This window comes from Typha latifolia, chromosome 2, assembly GCF_019914945.1.
Source record: "Typha latifolia isolate L0001 chromosome 2, TyphaL0001v2, whole genome shotgun sequence".
Lineage (NCBI taxonomy): Eukaryota > Viridiplantae > Streptophyta > Magnoliopsida > Poales > Typhaceae > Typha > Typha latifolia.
In genome coordinates, this window is record NC_133087.1 from 4,952,270 (window position 1) to 4,964,634 (window position 12,365).

At 35.6% G+C, this 12,365-nt stretch overlaps 2 protein-coding genes across 9 annotated transcripts; one reads left to right on the forward strand and one right to left on the reverse strand.

The window, feature by feature from the left end:
- Positions 1–1,319: 1,319 nt before the first annotated feature.
- On the reverse strand, positions 1,320–6,908 carry LOC140782470 (protein transport protein SEC13 homolog A-like). The gene is made up of 2 exons (XM_073129055.1): positions 6,713–6,908; positions 1,320–2,521 (listed from the first exon to the last, which is right to left on the reverse strand). Exon 2 carries the CDS (start codon positions 2,481–2,483, stop codon positions 1,575–1,577), a length of 909 nt encoding a protein of 302 aa, XP_072985156.1. The 5' UTR covers positions 2,484–2,521; positions 6,713–6,908; the 3' UTR covers positions 1,320–1,574.
- Positions 6,909–7,629: 721 nt separating this feature from the next.
- On the forward strand, positions 7,630–12,138 carry LOC140782874 (probable inactive dual specificity protein phosphatase-like At4g18593). Of its 8 annotated transcripts, none has more exons than XM_073129718.1 (5): positions 7,784–7,923; positions 9,156–9,199; positions 11,406–11,481; positions 11,586–11,793; positions 11,891–12,138. In XM_073129718.1, exons 4-5 carry the CDS (start codon positions 11,589–11,591, stop codon positions 12,043–12,045), a joined length of 360 nt encoding a protein of 119 aa, XP_072985819.1. In that variant the 5' UTR covers positions 7,784–7,923; positions 9,156–9,199; positions 11,406–11,481; positions 11,586–11,588; the 3' UTR covers positions 12,046–12,138. The 8 variants fall into 8 exon arrangements, with proteins under 8 accessions (XP_072985816.1, XP_072985819.1, XP_072985820.1 ...); XM_073129719.1 differs by having other exon boundaries at positions 11,415–11,481; XM_073129716.1 differs by lacking the exon at positions 11,406–11,481 and adding an exon at positions 8,446–8,491 and having other exon boundaries at positions 7,796–7,923.
- The last annotated feature ends 227 nt before the right edge of the window (positions 12,139–12,365 follow it).

Genomic DNA, 12,365 nt, shown 5'->3' on the forward strand with positions numbered 1-12,365 from the left:
CCAAAAACTAGAACAGAAGATATAGAGAAATTTATAATTTACTCTATGTTGCTTAATTCATTGTACCTCTTCCATTTCACATCTTTCACATATCTTGCTCATAAACTAGCAAGAACTGTCTTTGGAGCCCTTTCTTTGTTCCGGAATTCTTCAATCACTTCTTGCTGAACAGCAAATTCAAATGACCCTTCTTGGATTCTTTTTTTCTTTTCCCGCTATGTCTCCCCTCTTCCTCCTATTTCGGTATGTATTAGGCTCACTGGAGGTGTGTCTTTGTTCCTACTCGTCTCTATCGAGCAGTTGACCATCTCTTGGATCTAACTGTGATGGGCATTGTGAAAGGAAAGGAATCACAGAATTCTCAGGTAAGAGACTCTCACAGGTTCATGCCTCTGGATCTCCTTCTCTAGATTCTGTATAAATATAATTGGGCCTTGCACATTTATCTCTCTAAAAATGAGAGAAAAGACTCAAGAATATTAATATTCTTTTTATATAACTGCTATAGAATTTTTTTCTACATATTATATTTGTTGTCATATAATCAATATATCATAACAATTATATCCTTAAATAATAAAATTTATTTTCCTTTTCACATAATTTTTGAGAGGAGAAGGGTTTTTGTTATAATTAATTAGACTGAATTGATTGAGCAATCTTTAAAGAGATTAATAATTTTAACGGTAAATATGATATTTTGAATGATGTCATGATGTTTAATATTTATATTATAATAATAATATTCGGAATGCGGGACAAAACATTCAAATCGAAATCCTTACGGGACAAAACATTCTGACTGCGGTACTTCTACTTCTGTTGTTGGGGTTTCTAACTGGTTGTGGATTAGTTTCTTGCTATACACCTTCCTTTTGTTTGAATGTAATCTGACTGCGACTCTCGCCTCGAGATTTCGAGTGTCTTGGAAGATTTGGGATGGTGAATTCGGAAGAAACTGGTGTAGTTACGAATTAAAGTATTTTAGTAATCTAAACAAAGAAGGAGACGAGCCTTGTATGATTCCACTGCTTGGACAGTATATTTTGTAACTAAATTTGCAATTTTTCTTCCTCTTGTACAATTCCATCTTATCAATTTCTTTCCCTGAGAAATAACCTTTGGACCAGTAGAATTGTAGATTGCTAATACATTAAAGTTAAAGCCAACTCTGTAACTTTGAGAATGTTAATAAAAGCTAACGCTCCATCCATCAGTCAATTTTTATATCAGAAAGTACTACGAATCAAGTTCACATGTGGCAGCCTATATTATGGCCAATAGGCTATAGTTTATAAAAGCCATTCTCAGATCACTAATTCGTCCTGTACTGAAGCAATTAATCATTATTCAAGAGGTCAAATGAAGTTCTTTTGAACATATCAGAGCAGTATGAAGGCATAGAGCTACTCATTCTTGAAGTAGACACAGAGAACAGCAAGAAAATGGATAGTACTGCCATTGTAGGCTCCAAAAGCACACGTTAGATCAACAATGAGGGTGAACGAGAAAGTATATTGTAAAGACCAGAGACCACCACTATCTAGGGGAAACCTAATTAGGATCACAGATCTCTAAGGCTCCACAGTTGTCACCTGCTGCCATTCTCCATCCACGGCTTCTTTCCACAGTGTAACATTATTATGTCCATCAGCAACAGCCAATATATTTCCTGTCAATGACCAAGATACCCTCCAAACAGGAGCCTTAAAATCATTAAGGATTCTACCCTCCCACTGATCACCTTCCTTCGCCACTGTCCAGATAACCACTGTTCCATCCTGAGAAGCACTAGCAATCGTGGTCTTAGGTAGTCCCAGGTTTGGTGCCCAAGCCACATCTCTTACCCAATCCGTATGCATCTGAAGAGCAGGAAAACAGTCCATCTTCCAACTTCCATTGTAAAGCTTCCACACTTTGACTGTGTTATCACAACCGCCAGACGCAAGCTTCTGAACATAATCAAATTGTCCAGAACCAACAAGGGCACCAGGTGCCATTGAAGGAGCCCATGAGACTGAGGTTACTCCTACTGGGTGAGCCTGATCAATTCTCGTGGTGTCCCAAACCCCATCAGCTCGAGCTGTAAACACTGAAATATTACCATCCGAAGATCCACATGCTAAGCATAATCCAAGTTCATGAGGTGCCCATGCTATGGAGTTGACGGAGGACTTGTGCTCAGTAAAAACGTGAGCCTGAAGCCACTCATCAGGCTTGTTCCCTTCCTTCCATATTATCACACGTCCATCATAGCTGCAAGAGGCAATCATAGAACCAAACTTAGGATGGGCCCATGCTACCTGCCAAACTGGGCCTTGGTGCCCACTCAGGGTGGCAAGGTGCTGATGCGAGGAGCCACTAACACCTACAATCTTAATAGTTGCATCAGAGGAAGATGTTGCTAGGCGCTTTCCATAATAATCCATGGACACATCATGAACCACATCTTGATGGCCTGTTTCTATCTTCTGAGAAGGCATTTTCCTGTGCAATAATCTATAGACTGTTGGCGCCCAACCTACACATTAATGAAAAAAAAAAGAATTAGTTTCTGAAATTGCCAAACTTGTGGCAACAATACATGCTCTTTAAAGTAATACAAGAAGAAACGATGTATAATATAGAGTTCTTATGTACTTCAAAATACTCATCACACCAATATCACCTAACCCTAATCTCATATCTGAGTAAGCCTTCTAGGTCCAAAATTTGCACAGTTATAATACAGATACATCCTCTTGATACTAATGTTTGATTTCCTCAGGGGAGCAAACCTTCTTACCACATACCATTCTTTCTCTGCAAACAGGACAACCCTTTCCAAAATCAGTAGAGTATCATTCCGAAGTTCCACAAGAACCATACCCTAAATAAACAATGGAAGAAAAGAGGAAAGCTCCTATACTTCAAGTTGCAAACAACAAAACTATCAACGGAGTCATGACACTAATATCCTATCTCTCTTGTACAACCACATTGGTGAAGATGCTTACAAGATATTCTAATGCTTTAACTATCCTAAATATAGAAATATCCTTAGTTACAACATCCATTACCTTTGACAATTCTAGGCATAAACACAACCATTTCAACAATTTACCAGACAAATTCCAAAACTAGTTTTGCCCCTTGAATAGTATACACATCTTAATCATGCGTACAACCATACATAACTAGTTTTGCTCCTTGAATAGTATACCCATCTTAATCATGCATACAACCAAACATAACCATTTCAAATTCCACAACTAGTTTTGCCCTTAGATAGTATACCTGTCTTAATCATGCCGACAACCAAACATATTAAATAATCTACCAAACAAATTCCAAAACTAGGTTTGCCCCTTAGATAGAATACGTCTTAATTATGCCTACAACCAAACATATTCAATAATCTACCAAACAAATTCCAAAACTAGGTTTGCCCTTAGATATAATACATGTCTTATTTATGCCTACAACCAAACATATTGCATAATCTACCAAACAAGTTCCAAAACTTGGTTGCCCATTAGATAGTATACCCGTCTTAATCATGCCTACAACCAAACATATTCAATAATCTACCAAACAAGTTCCAAAACTAAATAGTATACTGATCTTAATCATGCCTACAACCAAACATAGCCATTTCAATAATTTAAACAAATTCCAAAACTAGTTTTGCCCCTTAGATAGTATACTGTCTTAATCATGCCTACAACCAATATCCAAGTGTTTTGCTCCTTAGAAAGTATACCATCTTAGCCATACCTTTAGATAGTATACCCGTTTTAATTATGCCTACAACCAATATCCAGGTGTTTTGCCCATATTTATCAAAATCGGACCGGACATTAAATTGGTTAAAGGTTAGGTCACTAGGTTATTTGTTCAACCAGTGTTCACCCGGTCGGATAGTTGATTTTTTAAAAATCTTTAAATAATATATAGATAGTTCTGAATAATTCTAAAAATAAAAGAATATCTACAAAAGTAATATAAGTGTATCAAAACCTATGTCAATTACTTTTCAAAGTAAGTCATTTAATATAAAAAGATAAAAATACTATTGACCAAGAAAAATACTTGAAAACTAAAATAATGATATTTTTATAATTTTTACATTTAAATTGCTCATATTTTAATGATAGTTTGCTCCATGGGGTATTTATGCCAAAAAAAATTAAAAGGTATAAATGCAAAACCTATGTATTTTGAGTAATATATATATATATATATATATATATATATATATATATATATATGTAAATATGAATTTTAGAGGGATATACAAGCAAATAAGGACCTTTTTAAGGATATATGTGCAAAAAAAACTAATTTTAAAATATAAATATATTATAAACTAAACAATTCTAAAATTTTAGGACTAAAATATTATTAATATATATAATAGAATAATTAAATATTAAGGATAATTGGGTAATTTTGCAAAAATACTTGTACTAGCTCGGTTGCACGGGTCACTGAGTCAACCACCGAGTTAATCAATTTTTATTAGGTCAATTGCTTATCTAATATGATAACAAAACCGAACAGGTTCAGTGGTTTGATTCACCGGTTCACTGGTCCACCCACCCGATCTGGTCCGGTTCTTGATAACTATGGTTTTGCCCCTTAGATAGTATGCCGTCTTAATCATACCCTTAGGTAGTATACCCGTTTTAATCATGCCTACAACCAAAATAACCATTTCAATAATGTACCAAACAAATTCCAAAACTAGTTTTGCCCCTTAGATAGAATTAATTTAGTATAATTAATTTGGCTTTTTAATATGAATTAACCTTCCCTTTTAATGCAAACCTCACCGTTTCTTGAGGCGGCAAGGTTCAGTACTTGGTAAGACATTACTTAATTTTTCAATGTATAACAAAATGGTGATTACTTAAATCAAGTTCCAGGTTAGGTTTATGTCAATTTAGCACGATCCCTTAAACATACGACATGAAAGTGCGTGAATCACAATATCATCATTAATTCAACAATTAACTATGCTATCAATAGGAAAAGTAAATTTTTGCATAGTGATACACGTGTATCTCGCATAAATAGAACCAAGTTCATAATATTTAAATGATAACACAAGTAGAAATAAAATAAAGTCCTAATAAAGCTCAATACTCAAAATACACAATGTATTCTCTCTCCCAACTTAACCATTACATTGTCCTCATTGTAATGTAACATAAAGAATAAGGAACAGTTAAATTAACCAGAAGGAAATCACCTAAGATGTTAGAGCAGGTGTGAAAGCTCAAAATATACAAATATGAAAAACAGCAACAAAAACAATCCAAGTCAAGTGAAAGGTTGTGATTTTAACGGTGTTGTTTCAGACCTTCTAGCAAATTTAACTAACTCGTCCCTATGTCTTTGCATAAATCCATCAATATCTCTATTTTCTTCTTCTTTTTGATAACAATGCATAAAAGTTTTTTAAGAAAAAAGAAAAACAGAAAAATAAAAAAGAAGGGAATTTCTTAAGGTTGTCCCTTTTAGCGCTCCTTGCTGAACTGTCTCCCCAGCAATGATGCTAAAATTTGATTGCGCCCAAAAAGTACCCGCAAGTATAACGGTCGATAGTAGAATAGTTTAAGTGGGACATGGAGAAATAACACCAAACAAGTCACATTAAATCAAGCCAACAAATATAGTGGATCCATATTAAATTGGCCATGCCAAGCACCTAATATCTCATGCAATGGTTAGATTAGGGAGTTGAATCATTACTGAAGTAGGATTTTGACATGCAACTCAAAATGTCATTAACTTAAATTGTACACCTGTTATTGAATATCAATTGTACTTCATACCTTTCTATTGCTTGTTGGATTAATCCTCCTATTTGATTCTCAACAATTGTGTGTTTTAGCTAATTTGGTTCTTAATTTACATGACAGATTAGGATTACTGATGATTATTGATTATTGATTAATAAAGGGATAATTAAGGTCATTTTCTTTTGTAGGCAACTTGTTATGCTTCATTCATGGAGAAATTTCCCTCTGAGGCTACTGTAGTAGAATCAAGGGTACAGGTGGATGGCAAGGCAGTGACGAGCCGTAGACCAGGAACAGCCATATAATTCTCTTTGATCTTGGTGGAGAAACTATATGGGAAAGTGATGAAGTTGCAGGGCCTATGGTAAAAAGATTCATTTATTTTTGCACACTTCTCACTGTGGTTTTACGTTTTTCAGATTGATTTCTTAGATTCAACTAATCATTCCACATTCCACAACAATTTAACATTTAAGAAGATGAAACCACATCATTCAAATTAAATATAAGTAGCTGATCTAGAAATCTAATAAAGCAACAGATCTGGAAATAATTCTGTACGAGTCTATCTGAAAAAACTGTGAGTGAGAGAGGATTAATTAAACCGTATTACTTAAGTAACCATATCAGAAATTCAGAATTAAGTAACCATACTTAATCATGTAATACTTAAGTAACCATATCAGAATTAATTAAACTGTAAATAAGGCAGAGAAGAAAATCTGCACAATTTCAAAGAAAACAATTCAGAGAACAAGGGAGAAAAAACTGAGAAAAGAAAAGAAAAAAGAAAATCTGAGGAACGAAACTGAAAACAGAATTTGAGAAAGGGATAGTGGAAGAAATCAGATGAAGAAAATTCAGAGAAGAAACTGAGAAGAAATTGAAGAAAAAAAAGAGAGACAACTAGAGGGATAAGAAAATACCGGCGTGAGAGAGTGAGAGAGGAAGATCGTCGTTGTCGAGTGCCGAGAGAATGGTGTCGTGCGGAGCAGCGTCGTCCTCGTCGAGAGAGAGAGATGGGGTGCGGGGGATGGAGGGGAGCTAGGGCACGAAATGCTTGAGAGAGGGGGAGAACGAATGGGGGATGGGGGTGGGTGATAAGTTAATAAGCGGGGTGGGAGTTAAGTTAATAAGCTTAACGGGTTTTTTAACAGTTTAATTCGCCCAATTAACCCAAATAGATTTAAAACGTATCCAAAATGTATACTCAGCATATCCAGCGGTATCCACCTCATACTAAAAAAAAATGTAACTATTTTAATTCAGAAACTATGAAAACTTATGGGATACAGATACTTACCTTTGTTACATCCTTGATCGTAGATGTCTAAAAGAATTATATTTCTCCTAATAGATTTCTCCTTGATGACATATATTTTAGATCCTTTTGATATGAAACCTAATATTAGAGGATGCTAAATGCTATATGACTTGGTTATCCTAATTAGGCTACCTAACTAATTAGAGCAAATATGCGCATTCCAAAGTGTTGTAAATTTGATAGATAATCAGGTATATGATTTCAATGAGCACCTGTGTTCCTACTATTTGCCATGGATGGATGGTATTCAGACATGCTGAAAGCCTGAAACATATGAGTAAGCTTGACAATGCATTTAAAAAGGGATACATGCATCCAAAGTGAGAAGATAAAGAAATTCATAGAGGTAAAAACCCAAAATAATGGAAATTTTCATATTCACCCTTTAAAGGCATCCAGTTTAGCTAATATTTGACAATAATTCGTTAGGCACACCAAGATGGAGAAGGTATAAGAGAGGTAAGAGCCATTCATTGAGCGAAGTAGGTTCTTGTAGTGTCACAATGGCCACAATCTATGAGTTGAATAGTCTACAAACAAGAGGTCTATTCTGTAATTATAATTTGTTTTTCTTTCGATAAACTATTCTGTAATTATGCTAAAATTAGAGAAGATGGTTTTCTGCTACGGTAAGTGAGTATGTGGACCGACCAGACCCAATCACAGGTAGTACAATGTGTCTGGTTCAGGGCTTCTGGTTCTGAGAAATACTCACCTGGTAGACCGGTCCAACCGTCCAAGGGAACGCGGCGGCGGATTCGAATCGTCGCGTTGCCTCTCCGAGTCCAAACCGGCGAGAAGGATTCCGACAAGGTATAAACCCTGACTCTGCTCTTCCATTCAAATCGAAATCCTTACGGGACAAAACATTCTGACTGCGGTACTTCTACTTCTGTTGTTAGGGTTTCTAACTGGTTGTGGATTAGTTTCTTGCTAAACGATCTAACTGCAAAACACCTTCCTTTTGTTTGAATGTAATCTGACTGCGACTCTCGCCTCGAGATTTCGAGTGTCTTGGAAGATTTGGGATGGTGAATTCGGAAGAAACTGGTGTAGTTACGAATTAAAGTATTTTAGTAATCTAAACAAAGAAGGAGACGAGCCTTGTATGATTCCACTGCTTGGACAGTATATTTTGTAACTAAATTTGCAATTTTTCTTCCTCTTGTACAATTCCATCTTATCAATTTCTTTCGCTGAGAAATAACCTTTGGACCAGTAGAATTGTAGGTCAATGGTGGTTTTGAAAGATTTGTAGAAGAATTCTTAATTGTGACTTGCTTTCATCTTCCTGAACTCATGGCAATAGCTGCTTTGAAACTGCTCTTCTTTTAGGTGGCTGAGGCCTGAGGGTGGCAAAAGATGAAGTAAGCAATGGAGGGTGAGTTTGGGAATTCAGATGAGGTATTACTTGTGTAGGATTATGATCAGGAAAGTGGGTATATATACAAGATCAAGAGTGAGGTGGCCACATATCCAAGCTTCATCTTTTGTGCTTAAATTATTGAGATGATAATCATATCAGAAAAGATAGGAATAACTAAAATCTGTCATAAAATGTAATTTGGCTTGTCCGATATAGGTTGATGTGGTGGAATATGGAGCATGATAATCAATTTATCTTTGGCCAAGTTGATGAAAAGGCACTTTTCTGCATATGTGGAAGATGAAACTTCTTTTTGGATATGCTGCCTTGAATGCATGACATGGTCCCTAGAGGAATATTATTTTCGGCCTAAATCATCGAGGATTCATGTTCTAGAATTAAAGAATCTAGTACTTCGAATGGTTTCTTATCTTCATGAGTTGTGACATAGGAAAGAGGATAAAAGTTGGGACCAATCCAAAGTTTATCTCCTTATTTATTTCTATATTCAGATATTGATTTTGATAGCTACTTAGATATCACATGTATTACAAAGATGAGCTGATCTTTTATATATTTTACCTTTAAGATTTCCATCTGCTACCAATTTGTTACTGTCATTCTGCAAGCTCCTAACATCATGAAGTACAACTGATTAGCATGTTTTTAATCCTTGTAGGTTCTTTAATAATCTCCTCCCTGGTGTGGATAAATTTGACTTTGGTAAAAGACTTTCTTCTGGCCCAACTATTTCTCCTTTTAATTTTTATTTCCCGCTGTTATCACAACCCACTACATTATCAGAAAATCATAATGTGGACTTTCTTATGGAAGAAATGTTGTTGGAATTGGCTATGCATTTATAGTTATTGAATTCCTTTTAGTTGAACTCACATTTAGCGCTAACAGATAAATTTCATCTATGAATTTTCAGTTTTAGATGGGTATATCCCTGTACGCAAACTAGAGAAATCTAGAGATCACATAGAAAATGCCTGTTTTAATATGAAGAGAATAAATAATTGAAAATAAAATTTGGTCATTTTATGATCTATTTGAGATACAGGCAAGAGTAATTGGTTTCTCTGCCTGATTGGAGAGTGTGGTGAAGGTGCTCAGAAGTGGATTTATGCATGTGATAGAGAAGAGTATGATTATGACAACAAATGAAAATTTTAGCTTGACCATTTGTTGTTGCTTGTCTGGAAGAATCTTTTGCTGTTTATAGAGCATATATTATCATAGAGAAGTGCATCTTGCATGACGTAGAAAAACCAATATTTGTTCAGAAATCCCTTCTCGAGAATTTGTTGCATGCATAGCTCCCATTTAAAATAAAATAAAGCAGCAGAAAATGGCTGAGATTGGTGATACCGGTGAAGTGGGCAAGCTGCAGGGTGACATCTCTGTCTTGCACGTCAGTGTTTCTGTACATTACGATTATTGGTTACAGCATAGTTGTAAATAGTAAGTGATATATTGCCTTTTCTTTTCTTTTCTTTTTTGTCTTTTCATTGGCCTGCTTTCACGTTAACTGCTCAGTATATCCTTTGTTCCTCCATCTGTAATATTACTTTTCTTGCTGCTTTTCTATTGTTTTCTTCATTTTTTAGCCCTGAATTAAAATTCCTAATACTAACACTCTCTAAACTATTGAAAACTAAAAAAGAGGATCCTCGGTTAGGATGCCATGAGGCATTTTGACAAAAACTGTTCACATGCTTCACACATGATGTTACGAACCAGATCTGGAACGATCCGTCCGTAGGATGATTATGAAAATTTAAGAAGACGTAGTCTCATGAGGTAGGGTTCTAATGACTCTGATTTCATTTAAATCGGAGGTCGGAATGAAAAGATAAAAATAAAATAGTAGAGATAGGTCAAAGATGGCATAACGGTAATTTTCGACATTGTGAGGGTCGTCGGAGGGTGGTGGACGACCAAGGGTAGTGGTGGACGGCCGTGTAGCAGGGTGGCTGCTGGAGATAGAAGATGGCTAGGGTTTGGATGCTTAAAAGGGATCTACGGTTATGATTTACTCCTATGAAGATAAAGACAATTTAATGGCTAAGATAAAAAGATAAGGACAAAAAGATAAGCTAAACTCATATTTTTCCCAATGATTCCATTCAATTCAATGATGATTATCAATACATGTTCAATCCTATTTATAGGAATAAAAAATTTTAGCGGATCGGATCCACATGCAGATTATCCGATTTATTTAAAATTCAAACAACAAGATAATACTAACTAACTAAATCAGCCTTACTTTTGTAGATCTAGAGGTTGATGATCTTATCAAACTGGTTTGATATTATTCGGATGTTTGTAGAATATTCTGCGAATATTTTCCCAAAACTGTACAAAGCTAGATTTAGCTAATTAAATAAAATTCTAAGTTTTTAACTAAACTAAATAAGCAAATAAGATAACTAGACTCAATCTATTAAGCCCAATCTTTTCTTAATGTGATTCGATCTAATCCGGTTTGCATCACATGACCATTTTTTTTTTTTTGCATTTTCATGGCACTGCTGCCCTCGTTCCTTATCTTAATAAAAACTAATTGACTAAAATGCGCTTTAGACAAGCACATGTCTAGTCAAATTGCTTACAAACTCCTGCTAAGTAAAGGGTAATATGAAGATATAGTAATTGTTGGTCAATAGCTAATCACATTGCAAGTCAATGCCACATAGTCATGGGTAAAAATGTCATTTTGCCTGAATAGTTCATGGTGTCTTTACAGTTTTAATTTTCAATAGATTAGAGGATGTTAGTGTTAGGTTTTTTTACTTCAAGGGATTAGTGTGTTATTACGCTATTATTTAGGGGGTGTCGATGTAATTTAACCCCTTTTTTTCAATTGAAAATTTTATGCAGCACAGTTAGTTAGTGGTGTCTTAGAGTTTACATTTTATAGTTGATTCAGGAATAGGCTAAAGTTGCAGACCTCGACTGGTGCTTGATTGATTAAAAGGTGCTTGATTGATTAAAAGGTACAATAAGAACAACATATTTATTGGTATCGAATATATTCATGGTACATATGAGCTTACATATCGGCAGATGTGGGCATACTAACAAGGTATTCCTCAATTAGGACATGGAAACTGATCAGAAACCAAGACTACTTTATCGCTGCAAAAAATGTCGCAGAATTGTTGCCTCACAAGAGAATGTAATCCCTCACGAAAAAGGTGCGGGCGAGCAGTGCTTCAAATGGAAGAAAAGAGATGATAGAATGGCGACAGAGAAGAAGCTTGAGTGCTCCTCAATATTTGTGGAACCCTTGAAGTGGATGCAAACTGGTAATCGATGCACCTATATTCATACTATTTCATTAGTTTAATGTCATCGCAGGCATTCTAACATGTTTGCTAAGTTGCTAACACTGATTTTGAACAGTAGAAGGAGGCAACGTTGAGGAGAAACTTTGGTGCTTCGGTTGCAAGGCCCGGTTGGGTTCATTCAACTGGGCAGGCATGCAATGCAGCTGCGGAGCCTGGGTGAATCCAGCATTTCAGTTGCACAAGAGTAAGATAGATGAATCTGCGACATAATTTTTGCTTGTACAAGCACTAACTGGTTATATGAGCAATAACATTATATAGAACTATATAGATTTATTGCATGTTTGCGGTTTACTCATTCAAGCTGATGGTGTTATGTTGAGGTGGTCTTTTAGCTGAAAAGTTTACCACCTAAGAATATGCCATTTAATAGAGAGCATGACAGCCCAAGGGTTCAGACGTACTGTACTAATGTAGTGAAAAAGATAGGAATGAGTACGTTGGACATGATTGACTTACAATAGTCACATACGACTATGGCCCATCCTGTGCTAGATGAACTGAAACTTCGGACGCACTGTAGCACATTG